This window comes from Zingiber officinale, chromosome 10A (assembly GCF_018446385.1).
Source record: "Zingiber officinale cultivar Zhangliang chromosome 10A, Zo_v1.1, whole genome shotgun sequence".
Classification (NCBI taxonomy): Eukaryota; Viridiplantae; Streptophyta; class Magnoliopsida; order Zingiberales; family Zingiberaceae; genus Zingiber; species Zingiber officinale.
The window spans coordinates 91,993,497-92,013,340 of NC_056004.1; the positions used below are offsets into that span (position 1 = coordinate 91,993,497).

General features: G+C 39.7%; 2 protein-coding genes across 6 annotated transcripts; one reads left to right on the forward strand and one right to left on the reverse strand.

Annotated features, from left to right (window-relative positions):
- Window positions 1-39: 39 nt before the first annotated feature.
- On the reverse strand, window positions 40-5,647 carry LOC122027131 (pentatricopeptide repeat-containing protein At1g06140, mitochondrial-like). Of its 5 annotated transcripts, none has more exons than XM_042585998.1 (5): window positions 5,232-5,647; window positions 1,979-5,124; window positions 1,049-1,310; window positions 515-970; window positions 40-432 (listed from the first exon to the last, which is right to left on the reverse strand). In XM_042585998.1, exon 2 carries the CDS (start codon window positions 5,065-5,067, stop codon window positions 2,659-2,661), a length of 2,409 nt encoding a protein of 802 aa, XP_042441932.1. In that variant the 5' UTR covers window positions 5,068-5,124; window positions 5,232-5,647; the 3' UTR covers window positions 40-432; window positions 515-970; window positions 1,049-1,310; window positions 1,979-2,658. The 5 variants fall into 5 exon arrangements, with proteins under 5 accessions (XP_042441932.1, XP_042441933.1, XP_042441930.1 ...); XM_042585999.1 differs by having other exon boundaries at window positions 40-437; XM_042585997.1 differs by having other exon boundaries at window positions 41-970; window positions 1,979-2,085; window positions 2,411-5,124.
- A 12,232-nt stretch (window positions 5,648-17,879) lies between these two features.
- On the forward strand, window positions 17,880-18,727 carry LOC122027443 (abscisic acid receptor PYL4-like). Its single transcript, XM_042586408.1, has one exon. It carries the CDS (start codon window positions 17,923-17,925, stop codon window positions 18,571-18,573), a length of 651 nt encoding a protein of 216 aa, XP_042442342.1. The 5' UTR covers window positions 17,880-17,922; the 3' UTR covers window positions 18,574-18,727.
- Window positions 18,728-19,844: the final 1,117 nt, after the last annotated feature.

The window sequence follows — 19,844 nt, forward strand, 5'->3', positions numbered from 1 at the left end:
AGAATTGATATGTGTAATCAAGGAGACTTATTAGACTTGGCCTCCAGTTGTCTGATTTGAGCTTCAAAATTGGAAATGAGATAAAAAAAGATGAGTATTGAGGCATTTGAGCTAGAAGCTGTAGAAACAGCATATGCACCATTCACAGATTGTTGCAGAATAACATGATCATTCAATCCAATGTAACCAACTGCTTATATACGTTCCTGTTTTTCTATAAAAGCTTTAGCTGAGTGACCAGCACTGAAAATGTAGGCCAATGATCACACTGAAATGGATCTCACCAACACAACAAACCTAATTAAGTTTGCACATGAACTTCCCAGATTTCCAAACAAGAGTGTAGAAATGCTGCTTAGTTTCTGCCATTGATTGTGCTTTGGCCTCCTCACGAGCTAGATAAGCTAGAACCTGAGGAGTTTGTCTTATGACCTGTGCTGGCATTTCTCAAGTCTAGTTCATCAAACCACCTATTTGTATAAACATAAGGTTTGGCAGAGGATAGCCTATTTACCTGTGATTGTGTTGTATTAGTTTCAGAGCCTGAAGAATACTGGGGCACAGGCCTTGAAGCCTGTACTGAAGGATAAGTAGCAGCAGCACCATTGGCAGGGGCAGGAAGGATACTGGAACATAGTTGGTTCAAATGGATTGGCATTGGCATTGCTATCGACAGCAGCATAATTGATACATTTTGATCAGACGTTGTAGGAGTTAAAGGAGTGTGGGTGGTGATGGGTTTGACAAGGTAATGCTCAAAAGGCTGATTATGACTTGTTCTTTGGTGAAAGTGTTAACTGAAGTTGGAGGATCAGGAACTGCTGGAGCATTACTTGCTGAAGGAGGTGATGATGCCTCCATGCTTCCTGCTATGGAGGAAACTGTAACATCAGTTCCGGTTGGAGAGCCCAAATGATCACTAGTTGCAACGGAGTTGCTTCTAGAATTTGGTGGATTGACTTTGGAGTTCCTGCACAAGCACAGACAAGTTTTTAACCAGTCTTTTTTTTTCTTTCTAAATATGGTAGATTAGCTACCTGGAACTAACCTGCGAGCTAACTGAGCATAATCATCGCCTTCGTCTTCCTCTTCCTCATCATACTGACTAGCAGATTGAGGCACAATTGGAGTTCTTGGAAGGGATTTCAGAAACTTCAGGTTTTGTAGGTTGAGGTGCCACAGGGTCCCTTTCAATCAACTCAGATGCACCAGCTTGCAGAGGTGAACCAGAAGCAATAGCATCGTGTTTTGCAAGTACATTTTGCAAGTCATCATTCAATTCAAGGCCTTGACCTAACAACTCCTCATCCCTGTGAACATGGCCGAGTACAATTTAGTTAGTTTGGGCATAAAATTCTGCTAGAAGATGAAATGAGCCAAAGGAAGTCAACATATGAAAAAGGAAAAAAGGATCAAGTTCCACAATTGTCAGAAGATGATATGAGAAGTGTGAGGTTTGTTAAGTCATTGCAAATGATGAGGATTAACAATGTCAAGAAGTTACAGAATAAGGAACAATGATCAAAGTTGTCCAGATATCCAGAGAGACAGTTCAATAACAAATATATAAAGTAGAACCTTTTCTAACTCAAAATTTTGGGCTTAGTAGTTACAATTAAATGCCCCATAACTTGAGCGTTCAAATCTAGCATGAAGCAAATTTTACTAAGATTATGAATTGTTTAGTTGCCGTCAATGGATCTTCTTGTAAAGGCTTGTGTCATTCACTTGTCACTCAGACAATTCAGTCCATGGTACTACAAGTTTACGTTAGACCATTAGAGGGAATGTTTAAGTTCAAATATGCTTTTGCGAAAGTGATTCCTAGTAAATTCAAAGTCAGAAAGCTCAAGAAGTAGTCAAAGATTAAACCAAATGATGCTTAGCAGAATAAAGACCTAGAAAAGTTTGGCATTGACTAGCATATGTTTACTTAATATAGTTGTGAAGTTAGATTGGTGAACAGTATAAAAAATACCTGATCAAATTAATTGATTCCATTAGCTTCTTTTGGTTGGAATGGCATCAAGAGAGATTTTGGGTTTACTAGTTTTGCTGTTTGAACTGGCTGCTACTGTATCCTGCCTAGAGCCATCAAGAGAGAAGAAAAAATTTTGAGAAAATTTTATTAATCCTTCAATGAATGAAACAATGGTGGGTTCATGTCCCCTACAACAACCTTATCTCCTAAAACTTGGTACAAATTTACTAAGTTTGCTAGAACTAGTAAAACAAAAACAATTCAATTTTTACAACCCTAAAAAGTGAGGCAATGCACCAGCTTATTTTGTTGAGCTGGTTAATTTAAAAAATATTAGTAATTTTAATTATAATCATAATCTACATTGGGTGTCTTTGTTGATCCAGATTCTCTGATTGTAACCTGTAGCCGATAGAGAACCATATGTACCTGGTTCTGGGGCTCTAGTTCTTGAAGTTCTTTCAAATTAAACATTCAAAATGGGTGTACTCGAAGAAATCTAGTTCCTACACCATCTCCACCTTGTGCAAATATCTATACAATAGATATTCAATGGTTTAGTTTCCTTGCTTTACCAGAGTCGAGACAATGAACATGAGATACTTTTCGTTTCGATTGAGCAAATAAATTATTCTGATCTGAAACTTTATCCTGAATCAGGGTATTTTCCAAGGGTTTCAAATTGCAGAGACATTTTTGCTCAATTCAACAAAACTGTACCCAGGTGCCTTGGACAATCCTCTTTTTCTAGCTATAGTCCATAAATATGCAGCTTCGCTCCACTTACCCACCTGAGCATATACATTCGACATTAGAGCATATGTACGTGAATTATGGGGCTCTAGTTCTAGGAGCTCGGCTCCAATAGCCTCTCCTATTTCTGAATTCTTATGGTTCTTACAAGCAGCAAGCAAAGAACACATTCCAGCAGCCTTGTCTCTCATTGGAGAGTGCTTCAACAAAGCAAATGCTTCTTCAAGTTGACCAGCTCGACCAAGTAAATCAATCATACAATTGTAGTGTTCTTCCTGTGGAGAAACCGAATGATCTTTCATGGAATGGAAGATATGCCAAGCCTCTTCAACCAGACCAGAATGGCTACATGCTGAAATCACTGAACTGAATGTCAATGCATCAGGCTTCACATTTTTCCTCTGCATTTGGTCAAACATCTTGAGCACGTCTTTGCAGTAGCCATGAATGCCATATGCAGCAATCATAGTATTCCATGAGGTCAGTCCAGGTTCTGTGAAGATGCTACCAAACACAGATTCTGCAATATCTAACCTCCCGCACTTTGCATATGTAATTATCAGAGAATTTATTGTGGTAATATCTTCTTCCATACAGCTTCTGTACATATACCCATGAATTGCTTTGACCGACTCTAAATTGCCCAGTTGAGCATATGCCTGAAGTAGAGTCATAATGGTTAGTGAATCAGGCTGGCTACCTGTTCCCTGAATTTGTACAAATAATGCAGCAGCCTCTTCTCCAAGGCCATAATTTACATAACCTTGCATCATTGTTGTCCATGAAATCAAGTCTTTGTGTCCCATCAAATCAAAAATTAATCTCGCAGAGTTGATTTGCCCACATCTTACATACATGTGCATAATCATATTGGAAAGATCTAAATCTAACCAAAGGCCATGTCTGACTGCAATACCATGAACACACTTACCATTTCTTTCATCTTCTATATCTGTAAATGCAGACAAAAAGTTCACCATTGTTGCAGAGTTTGGTCTTGTACCTGCTTGGTTCATTTCACTGAAGATGTTAATGGCGTCTTCAATTTTTCCATCTTGGAGATAGCCATTAATCATCACATTGTAGCAGACTACATCTCTGAAACTGATATTCTCAAATAGTTTTCTGGCTTGTATCATTTTGTTGAACTTTGAGTACAGTTCGACCAGAGAAGTGGTCAAAACTTCATCAAGAAAAATATTTCTTCTCATAATGTAAGCATGGAGGCTTGTGGTGTACTTTTTAAAGTTAAAATTAGAACAAGCTGAAAGAACATTAGCTAATGTGACAGAATCTGGACAAACATCATCGTCTTGTTGCATAAGATTGAAATATTTCAAAGATTCTGAAATTTGACCAGATCGACTAAGACCAGCAATTAGTGCATTCCATGAAGCAACATTTCTTCTCTTCATTTGTCTCAGCGCACATGCTGCTGCAGCACTAGCACCACATTTAGCATACATATCTACAAGGCTGGTCAGAAACACCTCATCTGAAAATCCCATGCCTCTCCTGAAAGCATAGCAATGGATTGAACGACCTTCTTTAAGTGCTTGTAAATGCGCTGCTGCCTGGAGCAAGCTCACAAGAGTAACCCTATTTGCATCCAGTCCTTCATTGTGCATCTTAGTGACAATATCAAATGCCCTCCATGCATTAAAATCAGTGAATCTGGAATAGCCAGAAACCATAGATGTATATGTGACAACATCCTTCTCTGAGATCTCTTCAAATGCTCCTTCTGCATCCTTGATGGTTCCAGATCCAAAGTACACACCAATGAGAGAAGAACCAACAAACATATTACTATTTAAACCAGTCTTTAAGGCATCAGCATGAATAGATCTTCCAAAATGTAAATGCATGAGCTCAATGCAACATTTTAAGACGAAATTAATAGCAGCACTATCAATGTTGATTCCTTCAGATTTTAAGTTTAGATACAACAGGAGAGCTTCCTCAAAATGACCTGATCTAAAATAGTTAATGATAGCTGAATTCCAAGGAGAGATCTGTTTACTTGCAATTGTATGGGACATCCGTATAGATTTAGGAAGGCAACCAAAGTTAGCATAGACGTTCCAGAGCTTGGATCCAATTGAAATACTACCTCCAAGTCCATGAGTTAAAATGCTAGCATGAACCTTCCTTAGCAATCTTATATCAGTACATGTTTCCAGGCAACACTCAAACCTCTTCACGGTATGGGTTAGGGGCAACGCCAATCTTTTGCGAGTATTTCCATGCAATCTCCTTGAATGATTCCTAAGTGGTGCAAATTGAAGAAACCTTTTGAGTGGTAACTGGAACCCAGCACAAAAACGAAGCATCTTACTCTTGTAAATCTAAACTGATTGTTCTATTTCACGCTACGCATGTCAGGTCTCCTGAAATCAAGCACATAACCAATACAAATGAGTCAGATTTTCTTGACAGGGAAGAGCCAACCACAATAACACCAGATGATGATGATTAAAGACAACCACGATAGTACCTGGCCAAATGCGATGAACTCCAAATCATCCTCAACAAACAACTCTTTGTTCACACAACACTGATACAAGAAAGACCCACAGATCTGGAATGAATCGCTCAACGTCAACTAATCCTTTAAACCACTGGTTCTACTATCACCCCCAATCGAAAGTCAATGAAGTCTCTACGCATATATCACTGCCACGATCTAGAGGCAGCGTCGAAGGAAAAGTCTGACATAAAATTAGCTTTGGCGGCGACGTCGAGTGGCAGCAGCCTCCGTCGAAGGCGGGCACGCGGCGGTGCAGCCTCTGTCTCTGTGCTGGATAAGAGGAGGCAGGCTAGCCGGAGATAGCCGGAGGAAATCGGGAGAAGAGGGATCGAAAATAAGAGGGCTCGCCTAGGTTTTGTCGGATACTAAATCACACAAATATACAAATCACTATCTAAAATTTAAATTATCAAATTATATACTCAATTCCATTTTTGTTCTTCCAAATCAATTGATATACTTGCTACAATACATATTTTTCATCAACATACCAATGTCCTAACTGTAACCCTCAATTAAAAAGTTTGATTCGTATTATAAAATTAATATTTTTAATATAGTAGATTAAATTAATATTTAAGAGAATGAATATAATCAGGATAATTAAATGAAATCTAATTACATGTCATTTTGAGTTTATAAGTCATCAGTCAATTTTAACATCAACTGAATCAATTTAACATATTATATTAAGAGTAATGATTTTTTAAATTTATCTCTGATTGAGTTAAATTCTACCGATCGATTATATTGAACGTTGTATCAATATAAGCCAATCTTGACAAACATGATTAATCCTACGGTTAATCAAAAAAATTGAAAAGTATATTTGACATTTTTTTTTTTTTTTTTTTTTGAGTAAAATGAACATTTCAAACTTATATCATAAAGCAAAATTAAAATTATACTAGATATGTGAACAATCCAATAAGACTATTAAATCATTGTATTTTTGCACAAGGAGTAATAACATCTTATAAGATGAATAACAAACATAAAAGTTAGAAAATGATTGTTAACACAGAATTTACAAAGATTTTTCATACAATTGATAGTCTTCTAAGATTGCCTTAGATGGTCTTGGATGGTATAGTATAAAAAAATTATTTTCTTCAAGTGCTGTAAAACATTAAATTGTCTAGGTGAATACTGTTGGGTTCGTCGGGCCGCGAAAACTGCTTTTTCGCGTCGCGGAAACCCCGAGTCACCCAAAGCCATGGATCTCGTGCAAAGATTCGTAAACAAAACTTTTCGAAAAACCTTTTTCTTGTACGAGTTTGTAAAAACTTTAGATCTACACTAAAGTTAAGATCATTACCCTTGTAGCGAAGCCCTTCGCGTTCCCGCTCGTCCAAGGTGCCGGATCTCTAGACCGTCAAGTGTACGGTCCTCTAGAAGTATCCACACGAACAATCCTTGATAGAGAAGACCAAACAAAGGTGTGCTAGCACCTTGTCTTGTTCGGCCAAGAGAGGAGGAGAGGGAGAAGAGAGATCTCTAGAGGAAGAAGGAGGAAGATTCACCACTTGAATGAAATGAATGAAAATCAATTCCAATTCAAAAGTGGTCGGCCACTTCTCATCAAGTGTAACTCCCCATTAAATGCAATTAATGTGAAGTTAATAAGAAAATGGCTTTGTAACTTCCATGAGGTGGCACACCATGATGATGTGGAACATCATCATTGGTCCAACTAATGCCAACTCACCAATGAGGTGGCAAAAGGTCAAGTCAAAATTGACCTTTGGTCTTCCTTCTCTAGTCAAGTCAAACTTGACTCAATCTCTACCATGGTTGATCTAATCCAACCATTTGATTCGAGCCAACTTAATATAATGAATCTAATTCATTAAATTAAATTGATTTAATAAGTCATAATCTAAATTAGACTCATTAAATACATGAATCAACTTGAGTCGAACTCAAGTTAGCCCAATTAGGATTACTCTTAATCCAATTTGATTCATCAAATGAATCTAATCCTCTTGGTTCATCATATGAACCTAATCTCCATCTAATTGTCCTAAGTGTGTGACCCTATAGGTTCTTGTAACGTTGGCAATGCCCTAAACCCATTTAGGAGCATAAGTAATGAGCGGTATCTAGCAACACATCATTACTACCCAAGTTACAAGAATGTCGAGATCCGACATCACCTTGTGACTACTAATTGTGACTCCTCACAATATGTGACAATTTCCTTCTCTCCTAGACATCTAGATTGATCAATGTGAGGCATAGACCGTGTCATCCTCTAATCAATCTAAATCTTGATCTCCAAGTAGACTCACTCGATCAAATGAGCTCAACATCTAATGTTGACTCATTTGGGCATGACCATGCACTTCGTGGTCTAACTCTATCAAGAATATTGATGTCGCTCCCGTCATATGGGAGGGATAGATCCTATCTACATCACTCACATCCCTCTGCATAATTTGTTACATACCCAGTAATCGCCTTTATAGTCCACCCTGTTACGGGTGACGTTTGACGAAACCAAAGTACATAACTCCTTATGTAGGGATCCATGGTGACTTCAGGTCCAAGGACTAATAGTCATACTAATAGCCACATGAGAAAGTATATGACACTCATATAACGATCCATGATACTTTCTCATGGCGGGTCATTCAGTATACATTCTCCAATGTATACCCATGTGTCAGCTTGATATCTCTATATCCATGACTTGTGAGATCAAGTCATCGAACTGACCTACATGCTAGTCTTATTGCATTAACATTGTCCCTGAATGTTAATACTCGACTAGGAATGATTTAGAGTAGTATTCCCTATATCATCTCACTATCGATTCAACTAATCGATTGATATAGGTATGAACCTTCTACTCAAGGACGCTATCATACTTAGTCTATTTGGCACTAATACAAATAAGTATAATAACCAAACAAATGTCTTTATTAATATACAAGAATATGATATACATGAGTCCATACAATCATCAAAATGATTGACTCTAGGGCTCTAACTAACAAATACACATTTCAAACAGTTTGGTGCACACATGAACCAATATAACTTGATAGAGAAAAATCTTCTCCATTAGATGCCTAATAGATGATTAATATTAACTTTATGTTAATTCAAGTAACCAAGATTGTTCAGGTTGGTTTTCCTACAATTTTGGCACTGGGCATACGATGATTTTCATTATTGGTTTGACTTGCTTATTAATTAACTGCTTTTGGAAGGTAAGTTTAAAACAATCTTCAATAAATTTTAAGGTGAAAAGTAGCAAAGCTAATTGCCAAATGAACAAAGTTGTTAGATGAAGGACATGTTTTTATGCGCCTTTGGCATATGCAGTTTAAGGTTAATAAATAACCAATGCAAACAGAGTCATTGCTTCAAAAAAAAATAATCTATACAATGTTTCACCAAGAATCTTAATCTTCTAATCCTAATGAATATATCCTAACCTATCAGATGTCATAATAAATTTATTCTACCCTTATAAATTTAATCCAAATTACATCATCAATATCTTACACAACTACAAACCAATAAAAGAAGTTAATAAATATAAATTAAAAAAAAGGACAGCCTGGTGCACGAAGTTCCTGTCATACGGGATTTTGGGAAAGGATCCATTGTACACAGTCTTACCCTACTTTTTACAAGAAAATGTTTCCAGAATTAGAACCCGTGACCTTATTTAAATTTCTCTCCTAGGCTACCTTTTAAAAGAAGTTAATAAATATATGGGATTAAAAAACTTATTTAACATTTCTCACCCACACTTATTTTACAAAATCAATCAACTTATTTTTTATTATTTTTTAATAAAATATTATATAATTTTTTGGTGGCCCGATGACACGACCTATTTATGTATGACACAACATGAATTACCACTAACCATCCCTAATCATGATAAACCTTATGATAGCATTTATATTTGTTCATTTATCTATTCAAACTTATTTACTAAAACAAACTTAAAATTTAAATTTTAACCAAGCTTGACTATAAGAAACATAGATTTACCAAATTTGCTAGTGGAAGGATCTTCAATTATTTATATCACCCGTTGAAAAGAAATCATTGGAATAGGAAGAAAACTATCATTCACCATCTAAGTATCTTCTTAGTAGAGAGCATGAGAGTAAGAAAAATCAGTTATGTGCATCTCTTGTCATGTTTTGTATCATTTATCCAATGTTCATGCATTCCATATACAATAACTACATGGTTGGATCCAATCTGCATTCCTTCATCTCTCACTCACACATCATGATCTTCTCTCTAGAAAGTTTATACTTGATAAATAGGTTGTGCAACTAGACAAGCAGCTACAATTATAACTATGAATTTGTTACAAACCGTATAATAGCTTCAACCCTTAAAAAAGAGTCACTTTATCTTGCAGTATCCTAGATTTGCCAAAACTCAATATGATCTTGTGTGTCACACCCCAGGTGGGTCTCCACAACCATCAGCATGGCATAGAATTCACAACAGTCATACATGTAAGCTTAATTACACTTTTTAAAAAATTGGTATATCACAAAAAATGTTAATATAGTTTTAAAAATAAATTATCTATATAAATAGATCAATTATTGTCTACCCATTTATATATTTAACTCGTGTTGTATGACTTTAATGATTCACCTATTAATCGTGTTTTAACACAAACTAGATCTAGTCATATAATTGAGTCATGTGACTCATATCTAATTTTACAAGCTCTAATCATGACTAAACTTGACTTAGATTTGATTTGTTTATTATCCCAGGGCCCTTCCCTAGAACCCCACATTGATAGGAAGTTCGTGCATCAAACTATCTTTTTTATTGTCCTAAATCCAAGTAGACATAGAAATATTTTCATCTAAATAGAATTTAATCAATTAAGTTGACTTGTGAAAATAAGAAGTCCAATAGCAAAACAGTGTCGTTCGTTTCCTCGCTTGTTTTGGTTTTTCACAGGCATCCTAAATTAATAAACCTATAAGACATGTTCGTTTCATCAACACTTCAGTGGCATAAGACTTGCAAAGAACTCGACAAGGCCCAGGTGCATACATGACCAGCCCATTTTTTCTTGCATTTTTATCCAACGCAAAATTCATGAACATTTAAGATTCGCAAATAATTTATTCTTTAATTCAATTTTTCCTATATTTAATTCATTAGATCTGCTTGTGCAAGTAAGTATCAAATTGATAAGTTCATACCCTTAATTATTTTATTGTATCTTAAGTCAATTTTCTTAAAATTTTAATAAAATCTACTACATTCTTATATTTGTATCTTTTACTAATTTTATTTTACTATTATCAAGTAGGCATATCTAGATAACGTTTAGAACTTAAGATTTTTATTATCGTCCAATTAAATTTCTAATTATCCTTGTTGTTTCAATAAAAGAAATTTGTCATTCGATAAGTGAAAGTATTGTCAACGCATAGTCCATTCGTCGCCGTACACAAACAATGAGAAACCTAATTAGCACACCAGTGAACTACCGTAATAGCTGCAAGGTGATATAATCAGGACAATAATAGTCATTCACAGCCTAATCTGCTAAGGAACCAGAAAAAAATGCATTTGATTGATACTACTATTGTGGGATTCTTGTCCTTACACTCACCAACATATCTAACATAGCAAGTTATGATGCATATCAAGAAAGATCGGCCATCCCAACCTCTGGAGGACTTCCACACAGGTGACCTCCTCTTGCGGAATTATCATCCGATGAAAGGATTGAAGAAGAGGAGCCTACGTTGCAATTCGTCAGGCTGCAGGCGCACCAGCTGACGGGAAGGTGACGACGGCGGCAAATCAGGCGGAAGGGGTGGGGTTCGTGTGAGAAAGGGGCTGCGCTGCGGCGGGCTACGATCCCAGGGAATGAATTTAGGCTGTATTTGGTAGAGCGTAATCTGTCTTGTAATGTAATCCTGATTATATTACAAGACAGATTATTTTGTTTGTTTCACTTTTAAACTTGTAATTAATATAATCTGGATTACAAAATGTAGTGAAGTTTTGTAATCTGGATTACAAAGCAAATGTTATGTAATCCGATTACATTACGAGGTCACCGCCCCACCAAAATTTAAATACCGAATATATCCTTAGTCCACCGTCGGCCCCCGCCCCCCGCCGCCGACGACCACCGGCCGCCGACCACCGACCGCCGCCCGCCGCCCGCCGGTCGCCGGTCGCCGACCACCGCCCGTCGGTCGCCGACCGCCGACTGGTCGGCGGCGCTCGGTGACAGACGGTGGCGACGGTCGGCGCGCGGCGGCGATGGTCGACGGCCGGCGGCGGCGGCGGCGGCCGGTAGCTGCCGCAAGCTCCGGCAGAAGTGCGGCGACCGTCAGTAGAGGTCGTAGGACATTTTTGTCATTTTATAATAATACAAATTACATTCCTAATAAAAAATAATAGATACCAAACAAAAAAATGTAATCATCCTTGTAATCAAATATTACATACATTACATTTCCAAATGTAGTAATGTAATCAAGATTACATTACATTACATTACAAATTTGATTACATTACAAGCTAGATTACATTACACCCCAACCAAACGTAGCCTTAGGGTTTCCTCTTAACCCATAAGCAATCGAACCGAACCGGCCAAACCAGTCTGCTTCCGGTTCAATTGTGATTCAGCCAAATCGAGCTTAAATTGAATCCGGTTCGAACCCAAAGCACACCTTTCATCCCTGACTATTCAATAGAATTATAACCGTGAACACTTTTCTTCTATAATATTTCAATATAATTGGTGAAGATTTGATTGGTTCAAAAATTACATTGATAACAAATATAATATTTGTCGATGACTAGTACGGTAAATGATTCAAGTATTTATGAATAAATTTGATATTTGATTTAAAAGAATTTTTTTATATTCATTCAATATACATAAAATTAAATAAATAAATTTTAACCATTCATTAAACTAAATAAATAAATTTAAACATATATATTTTCAGTTCATTAATGTTCGAGAATAATATTCATGAATAATATTCAAGAATCATATTCATTAATAAAATTCTTTTAAATATGCTAAATAAATAATAAAATAAAATAAATAAATAAATTTAAATTATCAAGTTCAATAACTAATCAAATAACTAAAAGTTTCAAACAAGTTTAAATTGAGAATTCGATAGCATCTAAACGAACAAACTTCAAATCAAACTCAAACAAACTCGAATCAACTTCAAGCCAAGCTTGAATTAAGGGAAATAGCATATAAATAAACTAAGCTCAAGTCAAGTTTCAAACAAACTCAATCTCATGAAAAATAAACCAAATTAAACTTAAATAATAATTTTAAACTCGACTCGACTATCTTATCAAATAAATTTAAACATATCAAAATTCAACTCAATTCATTTACAACCCTATTGAATGTTATCAACTTGAGCTTATATTAATCCCTTCTTGTAAACGCCATTGATCCGGTGATAAGGAGAGGCCTGCTCAGCGGTCAAAGTCCAGGCAGTCAACGCCCCGTACAGTTGGCCGATCAGACGACCCACTCGCCCGACCAGCTCGAAGGACAACTGAGCTAATATCAACCCGATGATTACCACAGCTCGATCGTATACCGAGCTTCCGATAACAAATATAATATTTGTCGATGGTTAGCATTGTAAATGAATCAAGTGTTCGTGAATAAATTTGATGTTCGATTTAATAAGAATTTTTTAATGTTCGTTCAATATATATAAATTTAAACAAACAAGTTTGAATCGTTCATTAAACCAAACAAATAAATTTGAACACATATATTTTCAGCTCATTAACGTTCGTGAACAATATTCATAAATAATGTTCACGAATCATATTCATTAATAAAATTGTTTTCAATGTGCTAAATAAATAATAAAATAAATAAATAAATAAATTTAAATTATCAAACTCAATAACTTAATCAAATAACTAAAAATTTCAAACAAATTTAAATTGAGAATTCGATAACATCTAAACGAACAAAACTCGAATCAAACTCAAACAAACTCGAATCGAGCTCAAGGCAAGCTTGAATTAAGAGAAATAACATCTAAATAAATCAAGCTCAAGTACTGTTTCAAACAAACTCAAGCTCATAAAAATAAACTAAGTCAAACTTGAATAATAATTTTAAACTCGACTCGGTTCGACTATCTTATCAAATAAATTTAAACATCTCAAAACTTGGCTCAATTCATTTACAACCTATCCACTGTTATCAACTTGAGCTTATATTAATCTCCTCTTGTAAACGCCATTAATGTGGATGTATCATAGGGCATAAGAGAGATTATAGAGATGGAGAGGGGCATTTCTATCATTCGGCTGGTGAGGCCTTTAAGTGAGTGAGGGGAGCTTCTGCCGCCGCCACCAGGGCACGCGCGAGGGAGCCATCATCTTCCTCTTCTCCACACTGACCCCACCCTCGACACTGCTCCTCCTCATCTCCTCCGGCGTCAGCCATCCTTGGTCAACGAGATCACTTTCTCCTCTCTCGCTCTCCTCTCGTCGGCACGTGCCACTTGTCACAGCTCCCCCTCCCCTCCTGTGCACGAGCTGCCAGCGTTTTGAGCAGTCATGGTCGGATCCCGTCGCTGCCGCAAGCCTCCGGGCCGCTGTTGTCGTGCACCCCTTACGGGGCAGATCTCATCACGGCCGCAAGCCTCCGGGCCGTTGCCATCGTGCACCCTCTGCGGGTTAGATCTCATCGCTGCCGCAAGCCTCCGGGCTGCTGCCGCCGACCCTCCTTGGTTGTCATCTCCCGCAGCAACCCTTGGTCGATCCACGACCTTTGCCGGCTTTATAGCGCCATAGCCGTTGCCCTCTTCCTATCTCCACCGCCTGTCCTCTCCGACGCCCCTACAGCAGCCTTCGATGTCTCTACAGCCGACTCCAGCGTCCCTACAGGCGGCTCTGGCAGCTTTACAACCACTGTCTCCACCATTTTTGCCGCAGATCCGACCATTGTTGTGTATCCGGCCATTGAGCCGCTGTGTGACGAGAATCAAGCTGTTGTGTTTCGCTTTTCGCACCATTATTATGATTGTGAGTTACTGGTATTATCCGGCTTGCGTGCCGTGTTCCGACCTGTGTGCCGTGTTCCGGCCTGCGTATCGTGTTTCGGCCTGCGAGCTGTTGTGGTATTTCGGCCTAGGTGTCATTATCATATTTTGGCTTACATGTCGCCTTTTGGATCCATGCTGCCTTGGATTCCATGTCGTCACCCTTAGATCTAGCCCCTCGGTTGACTCACACTCATCTACCCTTCAAGGCTGCGACGACTCGATCAGCATCACGACCAACTCACCGATCCATCCGAGGGCGCCTTCCGGGACCAGGGGTACGTTACTGTACTCATTCTATATTTATTTCATTGTTCTACTATTATTTGACTGCTTATATATTCATGAGACCCACCTCGAGCATCGGGTACCAGAGACCGGGGTAACCTGGTCGCTGGCTACAGGTACTGTTGACAGAGGCCCTATGATTGTCACGCCCCAGGTAATCCCTGCCAGAAAAAATTTCAACAACATCTCCCCTGTACGAGTGACAATTTGAAACTTTCTACAATGCCCTCAGGGCCACACATACATCGGCCAACACGATCGGAACAATAACAATAAAAATAAAAGTACAATAAGCAAGCATCCACGCAGTTTAATAGTAACAAATAAACTAAAGCAAAGATAAGGAAATCGTCGCAAAATTTCTACTTAACTACACTCATAAAACACAAATCCGATATCCTACTCAACTACACCCATAAAACACAAACCTCCATCATACATTCAAATAAAAACTCATCGACACATAACAAAACGTATAAGATCCAAATGCTAAAATCTACAAGTCTGAAAACATAGTCTAAATAACATAGACAATAACATAAATCAAAATGTGTGAACTCGTCGCAACGCGCAGTGGTGGGGGACTAGCGACTGGAATCTCCTGAACAGCATCAACCTGTAAATAGTAATAACGGGGTGTGAGTCTAACACTCAGCGGATGCCTAGTTGACATGCATAGTAAATAATAACCAGCAGTAATAAATATGCGTACAGTTTCCTGAATAAATATCATATGAAAAATGAAAAACTGTAAGGTAAAGGAGTATCTGTACTAACCAGGACTTGGATATAAAGAAAAGCAAGGTCATCCGACCGAGGGGTATCATAATCTTGTATGCATGTCAATCAAATGCATCCATTCAATATACAGCAAACAAAGTGCAACAAACACAAGCAATAAATGCATCATGCATATGATGTCAATGACATGTCCTGGTTACTCCTGACACCAGTCAGTCATCTCACACATGATGGTGAGACCGAGTGGGTAGGGTTGTGACAACTGTGCACTCTGTCATCACTGCTCCTGAGCGACCGAGTGGACAGGATACTGTCGGAGTACACCTATCCTCCTACCCCAAATCATAAGTGGGGGAGCGCAATGCTCTCATCTCCCTGAGCCAACCCAGAGGAGGGATTCTTGCCGGCTACCACGCTGCGTCACACTACCCATTAGCGGACCAACGGAGCCAAACAGAACAACCTGTTGCACACACCCTGCCTGAATAAAAACCACTAACCTATGAGTGGTTGTGTGCACAGACCCATGTAACTGGCGATGCGCTCAACAATAATGGAGTTGTCAATCGCATAGCATGCAATCATGCGAGATGGTGCATGACATTAAGCATAGAAATATCCTGATCCTATATACCTCCATAAAAACATGTACCATATACGTGGACCAAATAATATAATCTAGGTACACATGTCAAGCATGGTATCTAATCAGTCCGGTATATCATAAAGCATGACATGTCACTACCTCCATAATATAAATAATAAACAGGGCATGAACACTAAACAAGTAACAAATAAATCATGATCGGAAACAAATAGTGACATGCCGATGCAGATATAAACATAATTATTGCTACTTGCTAAAATCTACTAAACATATCAACAAGACATATCAAATAGGTTAAGGTACCCGCCTCCAATGTAGATCGAGCTCAACAATCGAAATGTCGAAGTGCTCGTCCCGAATCAATGTCCTATAATAAATCGTACAATTTAACTAATTTTCATTATAAACAAAATAGCTAAACTAAATCCTAATCCGATTAGGAAGCTAGGGTCCAATTCCATTTGATAATCTTATCCTTCCTACAGAGTTAATATCCTTAAATAAATCAACTAGAGATGTCGATTAATAAATGAATCTCTAATGATTTCACCTTCCAATTTGGGTTTACTTCATACACAAACAATCTAAAACTCACCCAAATTCAAAGTGCTCCCTTATAGATTCCTTGCCGGTAAACCTTGCTGCTGGAAAGGGTGAATCTAGAGCCGTTGCTACCGGCACCAGGGGCGGAACTACCACGACTGTCCAACAACTACACATATACAAAGCCAATGCATAACTAAAATTGTAAACTGATCCTTACCTTCATCTAGTTGCTCACTGTTGCCAGCGGTGACTGGCTAGAGACAACAACAATGGTGTCGACTACATGGTCAGCGGCTGGATCCAATGATGGGAGCGCGATCAGGCAGCACCGGTACGATCAAACTGCGAAGAACATCGTAAGAGGAATCAGGATCCTCGCTCAAAAGTGGGCGGCGGATCAAGGCTAGGGCATGGCGTCGACGATCAGCCGATGGGAAGAGGGCTCAGCTCCTTGCTCCTGTCCGACACCAATTCGAGCAAAGAAGTGGCGGCGATTAGAACCAGGGCACGGTGATGACGACTTCAGCAATGCCGAGCAGAGACACGAGGAGAAGGCTCAGCACTGCTTGGCTCACTCTTGTGGTGGCCGGAGGTGGGAGTGGAACGACATGCCGACGCTAGTGTTTTTCTGGCGAAGATCGGGGAAGATGAAGGCTCGGCGTCGCACGGAGGAGAGGATCGGGATGGGGCTTGGCCGGCGGTGGCTCGTGCATCGCCGGCGCTTGGGCAGGGACGGAAGAGAAAGGAGGAAGAGGATCGGTTAGGGGAGGAAGAAGGAGAAAAGAAGAGAAGGAGAAGGTGATCGGGTGGCCATCGAGTTGGGGAGGAGAGGTAGGGGAATCGGCGTGAGTTTAGGGGAGAATGAAAAAAAATTGAAAAGAATAAAATAAATAAATTTTTTCTCGTTTAAATGAACTAGTCTAAATAAGTTTTCCCGGACCCAATATTTATCCCCGTAAACTCGTTCATACGGTCTCCGAAAAATTCTCAGAAAATTTCTAAAAATTTCAAAAAATTCCTTTATATTTATTTACCCTTTTTCAATATTTTACAATGATGACTTAATTAACATAAAAGATAACTCACCATTTGAATCACGAAAATACGATCAATATTCTCACTATGTCATTTCGACAGTTTATCTTCTCATATTTCGGACCGGATGGTCATTATGTGAAATTTTCTAAAGTCTTTCGCTGGTTCCGTTCCACTAGATCAAATTGCATTATATATATATATATATATATATATATATATATATATATATATATATATATATATATATATATTATCTTTTTAATAGATCGCCATCCTTCGCCTCGATATTTATACCTTTCTTGGCTTCTTCATTCCTCTGCCTCTGTTCGTCGCCAACGATCGCCTCGAATCCTCTCTTCCTTCCTCAATGACTTGCATTTCTCACTCCCCCGGTCCCTCGATTCAGATCCCGTGGGGCGCAGGTGGTGACGGTGGCGGATGCGTGGCGGCGGCGATCGAGCGGTGCACGGCGCACGGGCTGCCGGACCTGGTGGCCAAGCACCACGAGCACGCGGCGGGGCCGGAGCAGTGCTGCTCGGCGGTGGTGCAGGAGGTGGCGGCGCCGTCGGCGGTGGTCTGGTCGGTGCTGCGCCGCTTCGACGAGCCGCAGGCGTACAAGCACTTCGTGAAGAGCTGCCGCGTGGTGGTCGGCAACGGCGGCGTGGGCACTCTCCGCGAGCTGTGCCTCGTCTCGGGGCTCCCGGCGGCCACCAGCACAGAGCGGCTCGAGATCCTCGACGACGAGCACCACGTCCTCAGCTTCCGGGTGATCGGCGGCGAGCACCGCCTCACCAACTACCGGTCAGTCACCACCCTCCACCCATCAGAACCACCGACCGGCGCAGGGCAACAAGGCACGGTGGTCGTGGAGACTTACGTGGTCGACGTGCCGCCAGGGAACACCAAGGAGGACACCCGCGTCTTCCTCGACACGATCGTCAAGTGCAACCTCCACTCCCTGGCGCGCATCGCCGAAACCCACTGCCGCCGCGGCGACGCCACCGCCACCGCCACTTAATTCTCCGCTGTCTCCTCTCCATTCCTTCATTTCCTTCCTTCCCTCATCGTGATATAAAAGCTGTGCAAACACTATCAATTTTACATCCCACTTTATCATTCATCTCGATCAACCTTTCAGTTTTTCCTAAGAACACAAAATCAATAAAAGAAGAGCAAAAAAAAAACAGAACAATTGCTCGCTTGCTCCGTTGCTCGCTCATTGGGGCCGGTTACATCAGGTGCCAGCTACCATGCAGTCCTCCACTTGGCAGAAACTAAATTTATTGCTGCTTGCAAGTGGACAAGAGGGCCAGTTGCTTGCTGCCTTTGAACGAATCAATCTTCTCAGACAACCAAAAGAACAAATGAAATCTCAAATGGAGCAGATTTTTGTGCCCTTGTGAATTCTAAAAGTCAAATTTGCATTTTTCGGGTTTGAGAAAGGAGAGACACAGTGTTCGAACTGGTGGGCACAGTAGTTTATTCATGAAAGGTAGGGTTTTGTGGGGTCGAAAGAACAAGCAGCTGGCTGGCTCTGAAACTTGGTCCTGATGATGAGTGACAGCCACAACTTACCGATAGAGGAGAGGGCAAGTTGGGCTATTTTTTATTGGCCTGCGTGGATGACGGCTGTCCTTCTTTAGCCTTCTGCTGCAACTTGCGGTGCAAGTTGGAGATGAAAACTAAGGCTTAGAGACCCTAATTCCAGGGTTCATCATTATCCTCGAGATAGTCTAGCTATTGCCTAAGATATTGTTATTATAAGATTTAGGGTTTGAATCTTAGTATAGTCAAGATAAATATTTTTTCACGTGTTAATTATTATTCTAAAAATTAATAGTCACCCCTATTACCTCCTCTATGTTGACTTTAAGATGGATTGATGGGGGCATTGGGGACGAGTGTAGTCACCTTTCTACCACCTTGTATCGAAATATTTTGACAGGATTGACCTGAGTTTTGAATACATTTATATCATAAATATATATATGATGCGATGATTAGGAGGGGTCCCCACCCTACTGTCACGGTGGAGGTCAAAAAATCAAGGCGGTCAACGTGTATAGGACATCGTCCAGTCGGATGAAGCATGCCCCGGCCGGGCGAAGCATTCCCCGACCGGGAGAAAGGATTCGATCCACCGTATCCCTCGACACGAGGAGCAGTCAAAGATTCGACACCAAAGGGAGAACAATGTGCAGAAGCCGAGTCGAGCGACTACTCCGCTCGGTTGAATAGCAGACTCAGCATCAACCGAGCACGCGAACAGTGAGCTTCCGGCCGAGCGGC

Bases quoted from the DNA above. Each gene is read 5' to 3' on its own strand.
- LOC122027131 (XM_042585998.1), bottom strand. From the start codon at position 5,067: ATGCTTCGTTTTTGTGCTGGGTTCCAGTTACCACTCAAAAGGTTTCTT.
- LOC122027443 (XM_042586408.1), top strand. From the start codon at position 17,923: ATGACTTGCATTTCTCACTCCCCCGGTCCCTCGATTCAGATCCCGTGG.